A 20,581-nucleotide genomic window follows, 5' to 3' on the forward strand; every position below is an offset into this window, starting at 1 on the left:
TCCATTTGTTCCTCGCCTTCACTAACAGTTTTTTTGGTATCGTCAACCCCCCTCGATCGCAATGAACCACCCTCCCTAGGCACCCTGAGATGTCTCTTAATGTATGACGTTAGCACAGAAGAAAGTATTTTTTTTTTAAGAGATATGCTAAGAACAATTTCAAACAGAGATGTCCCCTACTGTATCACATTAGTAACAGAAAAAAGGTTTTGTTTTTTTATTGTGGATGAGTCCTGTATAACATATGAGATATTCTCCAATTAAATTAAAATGGAGATATCCCCAGTGGTATAACGTTAGGAATCGAAGAAAGTATTTTTTTTACTGTGGATGAGGTCTGTATAACATAGAATATATGCTCCAAGATATTTCAAACTCGGCTCTAGTCTGTTGTATCATGTTAGGCACAGTAAAAAATAGATTTTTTTACTCTGCTAAAAGCCACCTACTATTTTAGTGGCAATGAAATTCAGCTGTATGCAAAATATCACGTTTGCGACACAAAAAAAACTTTTTTGGACTCTGCCTAGCAAGACAAAAAAAAAATCTAATTTTTTACTCTGAAAACAGCTGAAGTTCATCGGCACTAACGTAGTTGCTGACGTATAGTAGAGTGTATGACGTTTGCCACACAAAAAAAAATCTTTGGTGGACTCTGCCTGCCAACAGAAAAACTATATTTGTTTTACTGTGCATACTGCTGAAGTTCACCCACCAAAAAATGATAAACTGGCTAACACAGCTTGCACTATCACATTAGCAAATTTAAAAAAAAAAAAAAAAAAGGTTTTGTGCTCTGCAGATAGCTGACAAGCTCTGCAGATAGCTGAATTTCAACCCCACAAAATCAAAAAGTGGCCTACACGGGCTTGTTTGCTTTATCACATTAGCAAGTGCAAAAATAGATTGAAGGTATACTGCTGCATGGAGCACAGACAGTACAACCGGTACACAACACTGTTCTATGCCATAGGCCCTGCTCTGTCAGAATCTCTGTATAGCAACATGGTGGCTCAGTGGTAAGCGCTGTAGTCCTGCTGTGCTGTAGTCCTGGGTTCAAATCCCACCAAGGACAACATCTGCAAGGAGTTTGTATGTTCTCCCAGTGTTTGTGTGGGTTTCCTTCAGGTACTCCAGTTTCCCCTTTCATTCCAAATTTGAGATTGTGAGCCCCAATGACAGTGCCCATAATGTCTGTAAAGCGCTGTGGAATTAATGGCGCTATATTACTGAGTAAAAGAAATAAATAATTGCACAAGATAAAAAAAAAAGTGCTGCAAGGTTGATTGAACAGGTACACAGCAGAGGACTTATCTACACTATCTGACTTCCAAACAAGCATCTATGTAGCTAATATCTCTCAGTACATAGGACAGAGCACTGAGCAGCGTCTGTCTCCTTCAGTGGCATGAATAAAATGGCACTGAGGGAATATGACCCATTTTTATATAGAGAGGACATGTGAATTCAGCAGCCAATTGCAGAAGCTCTTGTGTCTGGACAGTGTGGATGCTTCATGCGCTCTGATTGGTTAGCCAGGCTTTCCTGACTTAAAGTTCCACCTACAGGAAGAACAAAAACAAATTACAAGGGCACTGCTGATTTGACCTGTTCTGAGCTATCACCAGCCCCCACATCTCCCGGCTCATCATACACAAGCACTATGCTAGCAAAACGGTTAGAAATGCTGTAGTTGTCATGCAATTACATTCCTGCATTTACTTGCCGAATGTTGCAGATTTTTCCCCGAATTGAAGAAATTTTGCTCGCATTTCCAATCACAAATTCAAGTGTGCCATAGTTGTGTCGAATTTAAATTGTAAGATCGGATTTCTAACAAATTTGCCATTTACTACTCACGAGCACCACATCCTCCATGTCAGCGCTGCATCAGAGGCCATCTTGAAGCTCCATGTGTGCCTGGGTGAAGAATAGTGCACAGGCAGGGGACGACTACTCCCCCTGCGATGTCAAGTCACAGTCGGCGGTGCCTCCAGGTAGCACGGGTGAACGGGATGCTGTTTCCTGGGTTGAAGACCAGGACGGAAAGGAGCGCTCACCTCCACATAGGAGGCCACCATCTTGCCAGGCAGTTGCTTTGGGACCAGACCAGGGGAAGCCACCCAGATCAGAGGGGCTACCCGTAATTTCCCTCTTCCCCCACAAGCTGATTTTTGGGAAAAGGGGTGGGGGAGAGCCCCAGGGGTTGGAGGGAGGAGAGTCCTGGCCCTCCTCTTTGCTGGAGGGTGTATGCTCTGCCGCTTGTATACCATGCAGTGGGTTCTGCGGGTGTTAAGAAATGTCCAATCTCTCCCTGGTGAGGTGGGGCAGAAGATGATGACAGGGATCTCACTTTTCTAGTTGTTTTGCCCATGATAGCCTTAAACCCTATTCTATGTGCCCACGTTGCGGAAATGAAGCGGAAAATTTGCGCTTCATTTCCGCATGTCCTTTCCCGGAAAAACGCATGCGGAATTTCACAAGCGTTTATCACGCGTTTTCGACATGCGGAATTGCCTTGCGTTTTTTATTGCATTGCAAAGGCAATTCCGCATGCGGAAATGCAAAATTAATGGACATGCTGCGGCTTTGTGTGTGCATCAAAAACACCGCGGAAAAATCCACAGCATGGGCATAGAACTTGCGGATTCTCATTGGGGACCATGGGGTGCGGATTACCAAGCGTTTCCGCTGCGGAAATTCCACATCAAATACGCTTGTAAAACGCTATGCAGGCACATACCCTAACAGTGTTTTTTGAGCTCCTCAAACCCTGCATGAAAAGAGTGCATCTCTACAGAGCCATGTCAGACCACACCCCCCCTGAAAAAGTGTTCATACCAGTTTAAATTATTTTGCACCATAAAATATACCCATGTGATGTGTATTCCCATATGATATATACAGGAGAGTCCAAGCGTATCCCTGTGTGATTAAACTTTCAATAAAAGCAGCTTTGTTTAAATATTTTAAAAAAAAAAAACAAACAAAAAAAAACAAAAAACAGTCATGGTTGTTGCCTAATCACCAAGCACAGCTATCAATATTTGAGAGCAAAATACAAAATGAAAGAAGCTGTATGATCAAGGGCTAGGGACAGGAAAGAGCTTTTATTTTAGACAGTTTTATATGTCTGGAGATCTTTAACTGCATCAGAAGAAATAAGTCGGACAAGGAGGGTATAGCTGGGTTATGACGCCAGGAGGGAATCAATAGGTGATGAGCTCATAAGTATAAACCAAACACAGTATAGCACATGTACAGGACTGGCTGTCAGAAGGATCATATAACCTCCCTATACTGATGGGGAAGGGAAGGATATTATAGATGGAACCGGTGGGATTAAATTGATTAAACAGAATAGCAACCAACCCTATGTGCAAAAAAGAAAGAAAAAAAATATTTTACAACCAGGAATTCAAGTTTATTATGGTAGTTTGGTACCTCCAGTATTTGCTTTTTTCTAGATGTACCTTTATATCATATTTATTGGTCCATGACATACATACAGATAGGTTTAACTTGATCAATAACCTGGAATAAATAAACAGTGATTCTTTCCACTTAAGACAGTGGTGTGACGGTGTACTGAACAGAAAACCAATAATGACAAATGCACATGAAATCCAGTTCGGAGAGTAAACCTTGGTGTGACATTAAGGTGAGAGAAACAATGCCAACAGTGATATAGTCTTTTGCGAGACATCAGAATTAGATGTTCTTGAGTAAATCCATCACTTGCTTTTTTCCTCTTCCAGGGAACTCATCACTGCTCCTTTGACTGCTAAGAAGAAAAGAACAATCATGACATAGTCAAGGAAAGAGACCAATCACTTGAGTCTTTATACATGCTAGCAGCCAAACGGAGGCTGCAGAACCAGGTCATGTAAAGTATTCGGTGCCTCGAAAGTTAAAAGGTAGAATGTGCATAAACCATGGTCTGTTGCCCAATATAGAAGGGATTGTCCATTATACAGCTCTAAAAAATGTTTTATTTGCTACAAGACTGGATGAGATACAAAGAAACAGGAGACAGACAGGTCATCTACACATAGTGATAGTAGACAAATTGTCTACAGAATCTATTAGCTGGCTGCTGATGCACAAAGCCCATGTTCTAGGATTAGAAATACTTTGTAAATTATTTGAGATTTACCCTGACAGCTTGCCTAGGTAATAAATACTACTTAATGAAAACACCTAGTAGTTAACTAGTAAAGGATTATCATCCAAATAGAATTAATCTTTCCATAAAGGTACATTTTTGTGGTATGATACAACATAAGGAAACTTAACATACATGTGTATTTCCAAGTCATGGGCAATGGGCACAAGCATCATGGACTTATCTTTTGGAGTCTGTATTCTATAATACAATACGTGATCAAAGATGTAGCAGACCACTGTACTATTTAGTAGATCCTTTGTTTTTTTTTTATTAAACTCCATGAAATTCAACTGTGTATTTTCCTGTCCCCCACCCAACAAGTGCTACAAAACATTTGGGTGATAAACACTTTAGCTGATTGATTATCAGTCAGTCCTGCTCAGTCTGACCAGCCATACTGCAGATGGCCATCTTTAGTGAAGAACGGGCAGCTGAAACGCTCCATGGTTTGCTAATATTGTCAGAGGAGGCTACGATAAGTCTCTTGAAGCAGCTGTTGCATTTGAAAGTAGATGGTGACCATCATTTTGACAAGCCCTCTAAAGCAGGAGCTGTCATTTGTTGGCAGATTCAAGATTTGGGGAATAAGACAGCCACAATAACAGAATGTACTTCATAACCAAAGTGATACTGTGCAATCAATAGCTTGCTGGTAGTTTCCACAATGTAAAACTCCAAAGTCAGTCACATAATTTCAGGAATGAGCAAGGAGGCAGAAAATGCTATCAAAACAATTTGCAGCAATGAGAATTGTCGGAATGTTTGGTACTAGTTCAGAGTAATAATGATTGACAACCCAACCCTCAAACAAAGGACTTAAACACACATTTTAGTACTTTGGTCTGCTGGAGGACATCCAGTGCACTGAGGGAGGAAAGCTTTCTAACCAATGAGAATAGAAAAGCAAATGTGAGGAATCATCAATACTGGTGTTATATACACTAGTCTTGAACATATAACCCACTGGAGCAAGATGTGCTAAATTTACTGAGAGGCACACGCCTCTTAAGAAACCTAGCGCATCTTTTGGGCTTTCTGTGCGCCAGAAAATTAACTCTACACCAGACACCATCTGGCAAAGTTTCAGCTACAATGTATGCCAGTTTTCTAACATGCATTACAATAAATTTGTTGGGAGGCAATAAGATACATGCAATTTTTGGTAAGATCTGCACACTCACTGAAAAAGTACAGGAGCTACGTAAAAAACAAAGGGCACACAAAAAAAAACCATTTGCAACAGATTTTGCAACTATTTGATGAAAGTTTATCTGGCGCAGGCGTAGAGGGGGATGATTAACTCCCCCCATTCTGGGTGCACAGAACTAGGAACTTTTTAGGCACTTCATAAGAGCTAAGCTTGGAATAGCAAATTCTCAATGTATTTAATGTATTTATGCAGCTAAGAAGTACCAACATATCTTAATGTTATGTTTCTAGCAGTAGAGACAAAACTGTGCAGAAAAACAAAAATACAAAAACACTGTAGTAGTAGCACACTTAAGCCCAGTCTGATCCACGTTTTCCCACTGTGCAAACCACAAGGTGACAGCACACTGTCTCCTCAGTGTATCAGCAGAGAACAGGTAGCATCATCTTGTAGTGCAAGTTGGTGTGGCCTCTTGCATGCAGTGGAGGAAAATGTTTCTTCAATTGGTATCAGTGCAATGCACTCTGGAGCAAATATTAGAAAGTCAAGACATATTAATAAATAAGACTATGTACTTTGGTGCCAAGAACAAGATTGGATTTTAAGAGTTAGTATTTACTCTCCACTTTCAAGCTGAAGTCTAAAAAAAAAAATGTTTGTGTGCACAAAAAGACCAAACTCATGAATGCGCTATTTAAGTGTTGGAAAATGTGATGTCATCACTAACACCAAGCTGAGCTCTCTCCGTGCATCTTAGGTACATACAGAAGTGCTGGGAAGGGCCTGCTGGCCTCCCTGTGGAACCAGAAGAGATCTGCCGCTGGTTAGAGTCTGAAGTACTATAGTATTACAGAGAAAGGAAGAGATTTATTTACACAAGTGAAGACACATAACAGGGGAAAATCCTCAGCCACATTTATGAAACATACCTTGTCTTGTGACATTTTCTGCTGTGTGCAGAGCCTGACCGCCAAGATCACTTACTACGCTATCTACAGTTTGGTGATGCTTTAAGAAGAATGGTCGGATGAAGCGGCTGTATAAGGTCTGTGAGCCATTCCATGTAAAAGGAGCCATGCACCAGAGCAGGAAAGTACACTGTCAGGAAAAACAAATTGGTATTAACTAAGTACCGTATTTTTCGGACTATAAGACGCACTTAGGTTTTAAAGGTGGGAAAATAGGAAAAAAAAAAAAAATGTAAGCAAAAAATGTGGTCATGATGCCCTATTATGGGGGAGGGGGGTCTGCTGCTGACACTGGTATTGGGGTAATGTCCCCCAATTCTGTTAATATCCTCCATCCTGGTATGTATGGCCCCTCCTTCCTGGTATAAGTGGCCCCCATCCCGGTATGCATGGCACCCCTCTGAGCCCCCATCCTCTTATGCATGGCACCCCTCTGAGCCCCCATCCTCTTATGCATGGCACCCCTCTGAGCCCCCATCATGTTGTCTACAAAAAAATAAAAATAAATAAATACACTCACACTCACCTCCTCTCTCCTCCAGCGCTGTCCCGCTCTGCTGCAGACACTCTCACTATGGAAGGCGCGCATGGAAGGCGCGCATGGAAGGCGCGCATGGCATCCCTGCCATGCGCCCTCACACAGTATTAGACGCTGTGCTGGAATAGTCACTGGGAGTGGGTTGTAGCGAATATTCATGAGCTTCAATAGCGGGCACACTGACCGCAGAGCGGTAGCAGGAGCTGCGCTGCGGCTCCAGTGTGCCGGCTATTAAGAGAAATTAATATTCATTGCTCTCCACGCCCATGGGCGTGGGGAGCAGGGAATATTCATTTTCTTTAGTAGTGGGCACAGCGTAGGCTGCAGCAGCCGGCTGCTGTCTCCTGTGCCCCGCTGATCCCTCGCTGCCGCTCCCCCACACCCACCACCATGCGGCCATACAATAATATAGTATTCGGACTATAAGATGCACCCCCCACTTTCCTGAAAAATTTGAGGAAAAAAAGTGCGTCTTATAGTCCGAACAATACGGAATTTAAATATACTGACAGCGTTACTCCAGGGACTGTGTCTGCCATTATAAATCACTTGTAGTCCGGTGTGGGTGTGTATTTGAAGTGTGAAAAAAAAAAAAAAAAGAATGTTTTTCTCAATATCTGACATGAAATCAGAATAAACCTTTCCCGTTTTAGGTCAATTAGGATTACCATAATTTTTAATATTTACCAAATGCCAGAATAATGAGATAAATGTTTTAAGGCATTTTTATTACTTGCGGTTTCATACATAAGTTTACATACACTAAGATTACTATGCCTTTAAATAATTATGGACTGCCCATATGATGATGTCATGTGTTTGGAAGCTTCTGAGTTAGAGACACACCTGTGGATGTATTTTTAAGGCACAACAAACACACTGCTTTTTTGTGTAGCATCATGGGAAAGTCTAAAGAAATCAGCCAAGGTATCAGGAAGAGAATTGTGGACTTGCACAAGTCTGGCTAATCCTTGGGTACAATTTCAAGATACATGAAGGTGCCTCGTTCATCTGTACAAACAATTATATGCAAGTACAAACAAGATGGGAATGTCCAACCATTATACCGCTCAGGAAGGAGATGGGTTCTGTGTCCCAGAGATGATCGTTCTTAGGTCCGACATGTGCATATCAACTCAATTCCAAAAGCAAAAGACCTTGTAAAGATTATGGCGGAAGCTGGTTAGATTGTGTCAATAACCACAGTGAAACGAGTACTGTATCAACATGTGCTAAAAGGCCACTCCTGCCAGGAAGAGCCATTACTCCAAAAGAAACATTAAAAGCCAGCTTACTGTTTGCAAATGCACACAGGAACAAAGACCTTAATTTTGGAGAACTGTCCTGTGGTCTGATAAAACTAAAATGGAACCTTTTGGGCATAATGACCATCGTTACATTTGGAGGAAAAAGGAAGAAGCTTGGAAGCCCGAGAACACCATCCCAACTGTGAAACATGGGGGTGGCAGAATCATATCGTGGGGTTGTTTTGCTGCAGTAGGGACTGGTGCACTTCACAAAATAGATGGCATCATGAGAAAAGAAGATTATGTGGCAATACTAAAGCAACATCTCAAGACATCGGCCAGGAAGTTAAAGGGGTTGTCCAGTACTTTTAAAAATATGCCAATGTGTTTTAATGAGAAATAGAAGCTTCTTTCTAATTACCTCCTGGTGCTGTTTCTGCCTGTGAGCGACGCTATCATTCAGTTTAAGGGCAATGATACCAAATACTAATGAAATTTATGTAAACTCTTGACTTTGCAGTAAGTAATAAAAATGCCTTAAAACATATTCTCTCTCTCTCTCTCTCTCTCTATGTGTCTTTTTACATGCATGCATGTGCGCATCTATGTACGCGTAACAAATGATGTAAGGTGTGAGGAAGAAAGGGGTGCACGGGACTTTGGGGGTCTCATCACCACACACGTTTCGAGCACTACCTGCGCTCTTAGACTTGGTTTGAATGAGTGCCAGGGACAGGGAGGAACCTTAAACAATGTGGATTGATTAAACATACTGTAGGTGTGCAGGGTCAAGGCCAAAAATCACATACAAAACTACAAGGAATAGAAAAGCAAAGAAAAGCTGGGTGGATACCAGCAAACAAGGTATATTCAGTACAAAATGCCAAATAATCTAATAGTGTTTGGGGATGATTTTTTTAGTTTATACTTTTTATTCAATCCCTACTCCACTCTGTGCACTGCTTCTGCTGACCTGTACATTTGTTTGGAGGGTCTACTGATCGATAAGTAGAGGTCTTAGGACCTAGAACACCACTGATTTGCATTCAATTACAGTGCCTGCCAATATGAAAAAAAACAAAAACAAACTTTAGTTTCTTATTAATGGTATTTACAAAACAAAAAAAAGGACACAAGTTCATTGAAAGCAGAACTCCAGTGTGTTTTTTTAAATTTTTAAAGAGGTTGTCCACTACCTTGACTCAGTTAGGCTATGTTCACGCGTATAGTAGTGATCAGTTCGAACAGGTAGAGCAACGATCCGTTGGCAAAAAAATTGTGCAAGCACAAATTTAGCATGTTTTTAAATAAAAAAGAAACAGATCCACCACAGATTCTTTAACACTGAAGTCTATGGAAAACAGATCTGTTAATTAGCCATCTGTTATTTTTGATTTGTTGCAGATCTGTTTTTTGCTTACTGGATCCAGTACGAACCCTCATCTGCACTGAATAACTCATCCCTGGGAAGACTGTCACTGGAATTGGGGGGGTGCTTGCAGTCCTTTACCGATGGCCCGGGTCTTCCTTGGAGGGGGGGGGGGGGGGGGTGTGTCAGATAACCTCCTCACAAATGTTTTGTTGAGCACTGATCTGGTATGGTTGGTCGCTAAATACATTCTTGCTAACCCTCCCAGATCTAGCACTTCATGTGATTCAAATATCGATAACTTGAATGTCATTATGATGCATGATGATAATGTGTTTCCTCGTACAGGAGAAGTCAGCCATGTCATGCTGCAGGGTGATGTTGAGGAACACCTAATAAGAGACAGCATCAGTGCTAAGGGCGATGGGAACAGGCACAGGGATCATAAAGTAGGTGGTCCTGTGCAGCTGACCAGTGTCACGACGTACTATGAGCCAGCCGGTGGTAACTGCCCTATGAGTAGCACTGCTCCTGAGCTATTTGGTGAGGATGGGGACAGGCGCGGAAATAAAAAAGGAGGTGGTCACGTGCAGCTTACAAGTGTATGAATAATATCAGATCCAGCACCACAATTATATAAATACGCGCTTGTGCCAAGGTCCCTATAGAAATATTGGGCAAACAAGAAGAAAAAAGGGGGACAATAAAGGCACCAAGCACGCTAAATAATGAAATGTCAATGCAATATCATGAAAAAGGTATGGAAATTTTTATTATTAGGACACAACCATTTAAAAGCACCATTAAAAAACATGCAAGACAAAAAAAAGGACAGACAGAAAAATCCCCTTACAAAAATTGACATATCAATCCAATACAGTCTTTAATAGCAAACAATAGATCTGTGGGAAATATTTAGCAGATATAATACATAACCTAATTCTTCTGGTGTTTGTATAATAAAATGATTTGGGTACACCTTCCAGGACCACTTTATATCTTAAAGTCCAATATATGGTCCCCAATAAAATGGGATACCGGGTAGGTAAGTATATATTAAGAGATAAAAATACAAGGTCCCAAGATGAAAAGGAATCAAAAAATACACACCATATGTATCCACAGAAGGAAAAAGGAGATGTCAGATATACGAAACCTACGCGTTACGCCATCCCATAATGGCTTTTTCAGGGGTATAATGTCAGTATCCTAAACGTTTGGGATATATATTCCAAAGCACACACACGCCCATTAGTCAAAGAAAGAGTCCATAAATACCAGTGCTGGATCAAAGCCCAAAAGGGGATAATACCCCCTAATGATAAACTCACTGCGGAATACAAGCGTCCTCAGGTCGTGTTCTGGGATCCACATTTGCACAGTGCCCATCATGACCTCGTTTGAGATAAGCTGCAGCACATTAGAGAAGGTCTAACTGTGTGCAGGCAATCGGCGTGCGTTTCACATTGGAAGGCACTGCCGGAATAAGATACACATACCGGAAGTGGAAATACACAGAGGAGGGAACTCCCCCCTCCCCAGTTGGTGTGCGTCTCAGAGTGGAACGCATAGCTGAGGAAACACCCGGAAGTGACGAACTGAGGGGGCGGGACTAGACGGTCCATATCCATGTCCAGCAAAAGGATAAAGCAAAAGATGACACTACAAAAAAAGGGGTCAAAGTATCCACAGGAGGGGCCCAAACAACATCACAGGGGCACAGACACTTAAGGTGACATAGAAAGGGAGGAGGAAAAGGGCCCGCATTATAGGACAATGATAAATACAAAACTACGTGTCAAAAGCAAACAGCACCATACAGAAAAAATATTATCATACAAAAATATACACTAATGACTCATATCTCTCGAGCAAGCCATAAAGGACAAAAAAAAATGTCAATGAATACAGTGATACATAGAGGTAGTTAATCAATATACCATTTGACTCCGACAACTGAAAAGATATCCCCACTAAAGTATAATCAGTACTGATTAAATCATAGTTAACTATCTTTTGTAAAAACCAGTAAACAATAAATCCTCGTTAATCCCTTTAGGGGACACACAGTCCATCATGCAGATCCATCTAGATTCAAGGCGTGGTAAAGCTGGTGTTGCATCACCACCTCGAATATTAGGGGAAAGTCGATCCAAGCCATACACCATGGTCTCAGCGGTTTTACAATGATGGCATTGTAAATACTGCATGGCCACAGTAGAAATTTGTTTTTGTGCTTTGAGATGAATCTCTGCCAAGGTAATATTCGATAGATGATGTATACGTTTACGCAATTCCTGTGATGTCTGGCCAATATAAACAAGAGAACATGGACAGACTAAGGCGTAAACGACATTTTTAGTCCGGCAATTACTAAAGTTCCTCAAACGTGCAGCTTACAAGTGTCACAAGGGACTGAAATGGCCGGTGGTAGCGGTCCCATGATTAGCATTGCTCCTAAGGTATTAAGGGAGGGTGGGAAAGCGTGCTTCCACAACCCGTCATTTAGCTAGTTATTTCATATGAAAAAGACCGGTAAAGTAGTAGCCAACCCCTTTAATTTTACACCAGAGTGGTATCACAAATGCATGTTCTGTGCTCCTAGTAATATACATACCAGCCGCTGTCTTCTGTTCTCAGTGCCGCTCCGGTTGGTCTTCTGCAGGTTGTGTCCTGCCAGATCGCTCTAGCGTTTGCTGGATAATCTGGAAATCACTACTCAATTTAAGTTTATGAGAGCCATAACGAGGTGTCAGACTTGCATTGACAGCTTGTGACTGTTAAGCTTCTGACTGACCAGAAGTCAGAGAGTTAGGGCTGGCTTCCACTTGAGATGCAATCAGACAAGTGCAATCCGACAAAAAAAAAAAAAAAATGAAATAAGATATTGGATTGCGCTTTGCCGAATGTTAACATATGGGGCAGTTCACATATGCGATTATTTTCTCATGACGATTTGGCATGTGAAAACAATCACAACATGCTAGAATTGCATCGGATCACACAAACCCATATAGGTCTATGTGTGTGTGTGACACATTGCACTGCACTCGGCTATCACCAGAGTGCAGTGCAATTCCCGCAAACGCCAGCTCCAGAGGAGATGGAGAAATTACTTTCTCAGTCTTCTACGACCTTGTGCTGTAATTCTCTCATGCGAGAGGATCGAAGCACTGACACTCGGCTCACGCTTGCAGCAGAGCAGGAGCCAAGTGTCATTAGCATATCACATAAAATGCCATGCGCTAGTGTGTTTCTGCCCTTAGTCACAGGATGGCATATCAGGACCAAAAATGTGCTGGGAAGAGCTGAAGACTGTGGCTGGTAAGTATAAGGCTAAGTGCCCACGATGCAGAAATGCTGCAGATTTTGTCCGCATCTCCCTGGCAGGAAAAACAAATGCGGATTTTACATGCATTTTTCCTGCCAGGTAGAAGTGTTTGTCAAGCGTCTTTGCATGCATTTCCGCATGCGGGTTATCAAGCGCTTTTCCAAGCGATTTTAGCATCACTTGGAAAGTGCTTGACAACTTGGTCACACTATATAAATCCATGCAACCGGCATGGATTTATATAGTGTGACCAAGTAATATATATATATATTTTTATTATTATTAACTAAGAATGGTAAAAAATAATAAATAAACATTATACTTACCTTCCGATGGCCCCCGGTGTTTTCTCAGCTCCGTCCGGTCTCCCCGTGTCTCGCGGTGGTCTAAAAGGACCTGCGGTGACATCATTTAGTCATGCAACAGGTCACGCGACCGCCGACGTCAGCGGTCGCGTGACCTGTTGCATGACCAAATGACATCACCGCAGGTCCTTTTAGACCACGGGGAGACCGGACGGAGCTGAGAAACCTTCCGATGGCCCCCGGTGTTAAGTATAATGTTTATTTTTTATTTTAAATTCTTTTTTTAAACTGGTTCTATGGTTCCAGAGTCTGGAGGAGAGTCTCCTTCTCCAGACCCAGGTACCATCCGCACACTGAATCGCATAATATCCGAATGAGAACATGTGCTCACGTGGATATTATGCGATTCAATGAAAGTCAATGGCGGCAATTACGCTGCGTGTCCGCAAAATTAATGGACATGCTGCGTATTTTTCTGCAATGATAATCCGCAGCGGAAATTTCCGCAGCATGTGCACAGCACATGCGGATCATCATTGGGGACCATGGGGCACGTATTACCAAGCGGTTTTTAAGCGTTTTCGCTGGGGAAAATCCTTGGCAAAAACGTAATCCCATATCCTGTGTAGGGACAGGAAGCACAAGAGGTTAAAAGCCCTCCCACCCCCAACCTCCTCAGTGATTTTCCAAGATCCACATTGGCTGGGTACAACAAAATTTTATTTTAGACTACTTAGACATAGGTTAGAGTCACATACAGTAGCAATATAGGGAGGGAAATAAGGGTGCTGTCATGTGGACTCCTGGAAACATTACCGGTAAGACCAATTCCGGTTTTCCAGTATGTCCCCATGACAGCACCATAGGAGTATACCCAAGAACTCATAGCCTAGGGTGGGATAATTGCCTGTAGCACCTTCCTACCAAACGCAGATCTCTGCTGTGAGAGAATATCTAGTTCGCAGTGTTTGCAAAAAGTAGTATGTCCTGACCATGTGGCTGCGGTACATGTGTGCCAAATGGTAGCTCCTGCTCTAGTTGCCCATGAGGTGGAAACTGCTCTGGTAGAATGAGCTTTTATAATTTCAGGGGGAGACTGTCAATCTGAAAGGTACGCTAGATTAATCATGGATGTGATCCATCTAGCTAAGGATGGTTTTGAAGCCTTCCTGCCTCTATTTTTCCCCTCAAACTGTATGAAAAGATTAGAGTCTAGTCTCCAGTTCCAAGTGGCTTCCAAATAGGCCAACACTGCTCTGCGGACATAGAGATGGTGGAACTCTTCCTCCCTCGGATTTCTAGGGTTTTCGCAGAATGATGGAACAACCACTTCTTGGTTTATGGTCACTGATGACACCACCTTCAGCGAGAAACTTGGATCCAGTTTGAGAATGATGCAATCATCCCAAATCGGCATACATGGCTTGACAACAGAGAGCCTGGATTTCACCCAACAGTTTAGCCGTGGTAATTGCCACCAAGAAGACGGTTTTCAGAGTCAAGTTCTTTATTTCTAATTCATGATCTGGGCAGAAGGCAGGTTTGCAAAGGACTCTCAGGACAAGATTCAGATCCCACGAAGGGGAAGAAATTCTCTGGGTAGGCCTAAGTCTCTGGACTGCCTTGACAAATCTGATTATCCAGGGATGCGAGGACAATGATGTGTCGAAGAAAGCACTTAATGCCGCAATCTGCACCTTCAAGGCACTAGGTCTAAGACCTGTGTCAAATCCCACGTGCAAGAAATCAAGGATCACAGAGATGTCTGGTTGAGAGGTGTTTACCGTCTTGTGGAACTGACAAAGGTCCTCCAGACTTTATATATGGCTTGGGTTACAGGTATTCTACTAGCCTGCATAGTCTGGATCACTCTGGCAGATAAGCCTTTGGTCTTCAGGATCTCCACTTCAGAAGCCAGGCTGAAAGCTGGAGTTGTTGAAGATTCTGATGAAACAGTGGACCTTGCGTCAGAAGATTTTCCTGTAATGGTAAAATGATTGGGTGTTCTAACGCTAGATGACGTAGAAGGGAAAACCAACCCCTCCTTGGCCAGAACGGATCAATTACTATGACTGTCGCCCGATCTTCCTGAATTTTCCGCAGCACTCTCGGAATTAGAAGAGCAGGTGGGGAGGCATATGTTAGACCGTCTCCCCAATACTGTGAGAGAGCATCCATTGCCAGAGGATGATCTCCTGGGTCGAGAGAGAAGAAAGAGGTCGTCTTCGCATTCGTTCTGGATGCAAACAGGTCTAGGCAAGGCTGCCCCCATCTGCGAGTCAGTTGTTGGAACACCTCTTCGTTCAGTTCACATTCCGAAGCCTTCATTTGACACCTGCTGAGGTAGTCTGCCTCTTGATTGTCGGACCCCCGAAGGTGAACTGCTGAAATGGAGCTCACCATCTTCTCTATGCCTAAGAATATCCTGTTGGCCAGAGACTGGAGAAGTGGATGTCTTGGTCCACCCTGATGTTTGATGAAGGAGACTGCCGTAATGTTGTCCGACAAGATCTTCACATGTCCGTCCTCCCATTCCTCCAGCATCATGTCTTTCACATTAGCATTAACAGGGAAAACCATGTATCTCTGGGTTCTAAGTCCACAAAACATTTAATCTTGAATGTTTCTGCTCTTCTCTGTCTCTTGTACCTGCATCGTGTTTCAGACAGCTCGTAGAAGAATCTCCATACCATCTGAGTGGAACATATACTTTTTATGTTCCCCGCCCTGATGTGGACTAATGGTCTCACTGTTGTCAGTCACCAGATGGGTCGATTTCACCCTCAGAAGATGGTGCTATATCTTCTCTGGGTCTTTTGGGTCCCCGGACATCCTGGACCCATGGACCTATGAACCTGGGGGCTGCAGAGATGTAATAGAAACCTGAACTTCTTTGATCATACTAAAATTCTCGTTTAATAAAGCCCCGTGCTCCTCCTTTAGCATGGAGGCTCTACATTCAGCACATAGACGCTTTGTATACGAGTCAGGAAGTCTGATGTTACAATCCAGGCACCTCTTGGATTTCACTGTGGCTTTTCTCCCTACATCCTTCTTTTCATAAGGAGGTGAGGACTGCACAGAGATATCCTATAAAAATTATGGAGGGCCTGGTAAGGGCAAGTTCCATTAACCATATGAAAAGGTAATGGTACACTTACATGACTGTGGGACGATATCAGGGTGTGACACATCAGCCATTGTACTGCCAGGGGTGCCAAAGCTGTAAGCCTGGCTTTGATGCTCCCCAGCCCCCCTTTTTATACCTTACCTGGTCATCCTGTCATGTTCTCCTTCTCCACTGGCGTCTGGTCAAACTGCGTTTGAATATCCCGCGCGACCGTCGACTGGAAGTAGTCATCCCCGAACTTCCGGTTTCAACGCCAGGCGGTCCTAAAGCCAGGAGAAGCCGGACCCACCCCGAGCAGGACGCCGAAAGCCCCAGCGATAGGGAAGCGGCACCCAGAGGCTCCAGCACACCAGAGGGCTGAGGGACTCCCGAAAGGGAGTGTCAGCCCAGGACCCGTTTGGCGGAGAGGAGAGCGCCACAGCCCCCCCGATCCCCTTGTAAGTAACCCGTTCTTCGGTACCAGTGCTCCCTGCACCAGCGCTCCTCCTGTACTCCCTGTCCTGTGTAGGGCCAGGAAGAACATTGAGGAGGTTGGGGGTGGGAGGGCTTTTAACCTCTTGTGCTATTAAAAAAAAAAAAAATATATACATATTAAAAATCATACATTAAAGACACGATTTCTCATTTAACCAACAAAATTTACAATTTTTTGATTTTTTATTTAAAGGACCATATCACATTTGAAGTGACTGAGGGGTCCATATGATAAAAAATACTCAAAAGTGGTACCATTAAAAACAAACAAAAAAAAAAAAAAAAAAAACTGCACTCCACAAAACCATATTCAAGACATGTACAAGCGAACACCGCCATTTGCTGGTCCAAGGCGAAAGTAAAGAAAGAATTTAGAGTAGTAGAAACTGAATAGGGGGATTCTATTTTCCAGGAGGAAGTTTGCACAGACTGCAGTGGTGGCCGGTAACCTAAGCAACAAGCAGTAAACAATAAAATTCCCCAATTCTTCAGGAAGTGTAATCTGCATTAGGGGGGATGAAGAACTCAAGATGTCAGACAACCCAGACACGACTCGTATACCAAAAGGTATACAGAAGACATACTTAAGAGCCAGCATATTATTTAATAGCCTATATTGGCAAAAAAATGCTGGAGCACTTAATTTTTTAGTCAGAATGATTGACGATGACTGCCGCATTGATCAGAGCTCATTTAGCCAGTGTAAGGGATCCTTACTTCTACTCAATTTTTAAGATCTGAAAAATATATTTTGCAAAATGAGGAAACCAGCAGCACTTGGACATGAGGGTGCCAGAAACACCAATGTCAAACCTGAATCCAATTAAATAACTTGTAAAGACGCCACAGCAGCACTCCACTAGCTACAAGTAAATGGGGAACGTTTATGCATCTGCTTACCTTTCCCAGATAGTAAAACGGAAACCAGAAGAGAAAGATATCCGAGAAAAACTCCACTACACTGAACACACCATAGACCACCCAGTATGTCAGCCATATTGTGTCATCCTGTTTATCTGCACTTTCAATGGCTTTAATCCTGGAAGACATTTAGTAATTTAAATTCAATAAGAAGCAAAAGTGTTAAGACATAATACAAAAAAAGCCTTAGGCCACATGCCCAGTGTTTGGTGAAGTTTTTATATCAGTATTAGTAAGCCAAAAACAATCAGAGGAAAGTATAATGGAAACTTGTCACCACTTCTGTATTTATCACCCACTCCTGGTTTTACCTTACACATACCGATGTAAGAAAAACTCAACAAAAACTGACAGTGTGAACGTGGCCTTAAAGAGGATGTAGAAAAATCAGTGGGTACATGCTTATACTTTGCCTTATCCATTAGCATTTGTCATCAATCGTGACGTGTCTGTTATCCCCACAATATAAAAATTGTGGAGCATGAATTTCCAAGAGGAAAATAACAGAAGAATGGCAAAGTGGTCTATTGCTCACATGGTATGAGCGTCGACTGCTGGGCAGCGCTCATAGCAATCTGGAAATGACAACCGCAGGGGTCTCCTGCACCTCCTGGGTTGTCATGCCAACCGATCAGCGACCTGCAATTATGTGACAGGGTCACTGATGGGTGGAGCCAGTGCAGCGCTTCCTGTAAGCGCGAGTTAAATGCCACTGTCAGATTGACAGCAGCATTTAACTAGTTAACAGCCGTGGGTGGATTGCGATTCCATCTGTGGCTGTTAGGGGCACATGTCAGCTGTATAGATCAGATGTCATGTGCCTGGAAAGGTGCGGGCTCAGCGCAAACAGGGGGATTCGATTTGACGTGTGTCGTACTATTACGGCACACGTCATAAAGGGGTTAAAGGAAACCTGTCATGTCAAAAAACGCTATTAACCTGCAGATATGAGGTCTATCTGCATGTTAATAGCTTTCTAAAGCAGTGCAGCCGAGGCAATGAGCCCAGCTACTGAGAGGAAATTAACTTTATTCCTCCCAGTAGCTTTGTCATAGAGGCACTGCAGGACTCACTGCTCAGTACATAGTGAGCAGCAGCTGTAACAACATCCCGCACTATGACTGACAGCCGGCTTTGTAATGCACTGCAGAGTCCACAGTCAGTCAGTGCCGCAGGCGTGCTTACAGCTGCTGCTATGTACTGAGCGGTGACTGAAAGTCGGAGGAATAAAGTTCATTTCCACTCAGTAGCCGGACTTCCAATGTGGTGGCCACAAGGCTTTAAAATGATATTAACCCCATAGCTGCAGATTAATAGTTTTTTTTTTTTTTTTTTTTTAACTTCATACTACTCAGAGGTTGCTTTCCACCCAGTTGCTCAACAGGACAATGGACGTTTCCAATATTTCCATTACTGCATCATTGTTGAAATATTACAAACATTGCAACATTTTGGCCACAAAAGGCCTTTTTTAAAAAACAAAACAAAAAACAACAAACAAACATCAGAATCTGCAGCAATGGAGAGTACAACACCACAGAGGTTGGGCAGGTTTAAAAGTGATCCGGTCAGCTTCAGGGCAGCAATGACATGCTCTGTAGAAATGAGCTTATAACTGCTGCGCTCCTCTGACAGGCTGCAGTGGTGACAGGTAACCTAGACTAACAGTAAACAGTAGGAATAGCAAATCAAGAATAGGACGAGAACTAAGGCAGGGAGAAATAAAGTAACACCTACCATTCTCGGCATAACCCTTTGTAAGGCTGGTCATATACATAAGATATTACCGTTATCAACAGGTGTCTCTGAATTCGGCTTTAAAAGGAACTGTCCTATCTGAGCAAGTTATCACCTCTGCACATGATAACTTGCAGATCGCTGAGGGTCTGCCCGCCAGGACCATAGACAATGAATGGAGCTGTGACGCACAAGCACAACCACCAGTCCGTTCCGGCAGCATTTCAGAGCCCTAGATAAACCCATAAATACTCAAGCATGGATTAGCTGAGTCTGCATGTTCCATTTGGTAGGGAGGAGGGGGGTGAGCCTGTGGCAGCCTGTATATCCTGAGAAAACTTTTAGCTGCACCAAGAGACATGTACTTGATAGCAGCAGATTTCAAGAGCAAAGTCTCAAGCAGATTAGATGTTAGTGTGCCTGATCCTTGGTTCCTATGTAAGATAAGGAGATAGCAGAAGTGTCATTACCTAGGTTTACAAGGAGACATAGCGTTCCTCTAACATCAGCCATCTAGTGAGCATGGCCAGCCTATGACACGGTACAAGGAAACCACCGATTCTCCATAGGAAATCACAGTACTTACGATCTGTAAGCAGGGTACACAAAGCCAATTAAATTGCAGACCAAGGAAGCCCCATAGCCAAACACAAGGTACAAGCCCAGAGAGCAGAGGGAGCCTATGGAGAGAATGGAGTGTTAGTGGCAGCAGGATGGCAGTGTAAGAATAGTGTAATCCGCCTGTGGCAGGCAGTGGAAGCAGTGTCACCAGGCAGGCACCCCTCCCCCCGGCAATCCCCAGCAGTGCTAATCACGGATAGACCCTGGGATCCATCCTTCCGTCCTATGTCCACAATAACATGGAGGCGCCCCAGAGGCTCTCCTACAGCAGCGCCCTGATCGCCCGCAGGCTGACGGCTGGACTCTGCCCCCTACAGACGCCAGCTCACCGGTCGCCAGATAATCCTTCTTGATGCCGGTTTTCTCCTCCACTTTCCCCAACAGTCTGGAGACTATGTTATCCCCATTCAGATAGCTGGAGAACCGCTCCCGGAAAGACGGCATGGCGACTGGACAGTGTCAGACCACGGCTGTAGAGCAGACCACGGCTGTAGAGCAGTCGCCTCTAACGAGATGCCTCGCCCCTGACTACGGCCGTCATGTGACCAGCGGCCAATATCTAACGTGGGCGTGTCCACAGCGTGCAGGTGTATGCTGAAGACGCACGGTGGTCGTCAGAGTG

At 43.4% G+C, this 20,581-nt stretch overlaps 1 protein-coding gene across 3 annotated transcripts; it reads right to left on the reverse strand.

The window, feature by feature from the left end:
* Nucleotides 1–3,400: 3,400 nt before the first annotated feature.
* LOC141167800 (receptor expression-enhancing protein 6-like) lies at nucleotides 3,401–20,558 on the reverse strand. Of its 3 annotated transcripts, none has more exons than XM_073655038.1 (5): nucleotides 20,289–20,548; nucleotides 19,925–20,018; nucleotides 17,581–17,719; nucleotides 6,248–6,416; nucleotides 3,401–3,781 (listed from the first exon to the last, which is right to left on the reverse strand). In XM_073655038.1, exons 1-5 carry the CDS (start codon nucleotides 20,401–20,403, stop codon nucleotides 3,735–3,737), a joined length of 564 nt encoding a protein of 187 aa, XP_073511139.1. In that variant the 5' UTR covers nucleotides 20,404–20,548; the 3' UTR covers nucleotides 3,401–3,734. The 3 variants fall into 3 exon arrangements, with proteins under 3 accessions (XP_073511139.1, XP_073511131.1, XP_073511124.1); XM_073655030.1 differs by having other exon boundaries at nucleotides 3,401–3,784; nucleotides 20,289–20,542; XM_073655023.1 differs by lacking the exon at nucleotides 3,401–3,781 and adding an exon at nucleotides 6,057–6,157 and having other exon boundaries at nucleotides 20,289–20,558.
* Between the last annotated feature and the right edge of the window lie 23 nt (nucleotides 20,559–20,581).

The sequence above is a fragment of the Phyllobates terribilis genome, unplaced genomic scaffold (genome assembly GCF_046119375.1).
Source record: "Phyllobates terribilis strain yellow unplaced genomic scaffold, ASM4611937v1 Scaffold_1__5_contigs__length_1240528914, whole genome shotgun sequence".
In the NCBI taxonomy this organism is placed as follows: domain Eukaryota; kingdom Metazoa; phylum Chordata; class Amphibia; order Anura; family Dendrobatidae; genus Phyllobates; species Phyllobates terribilis.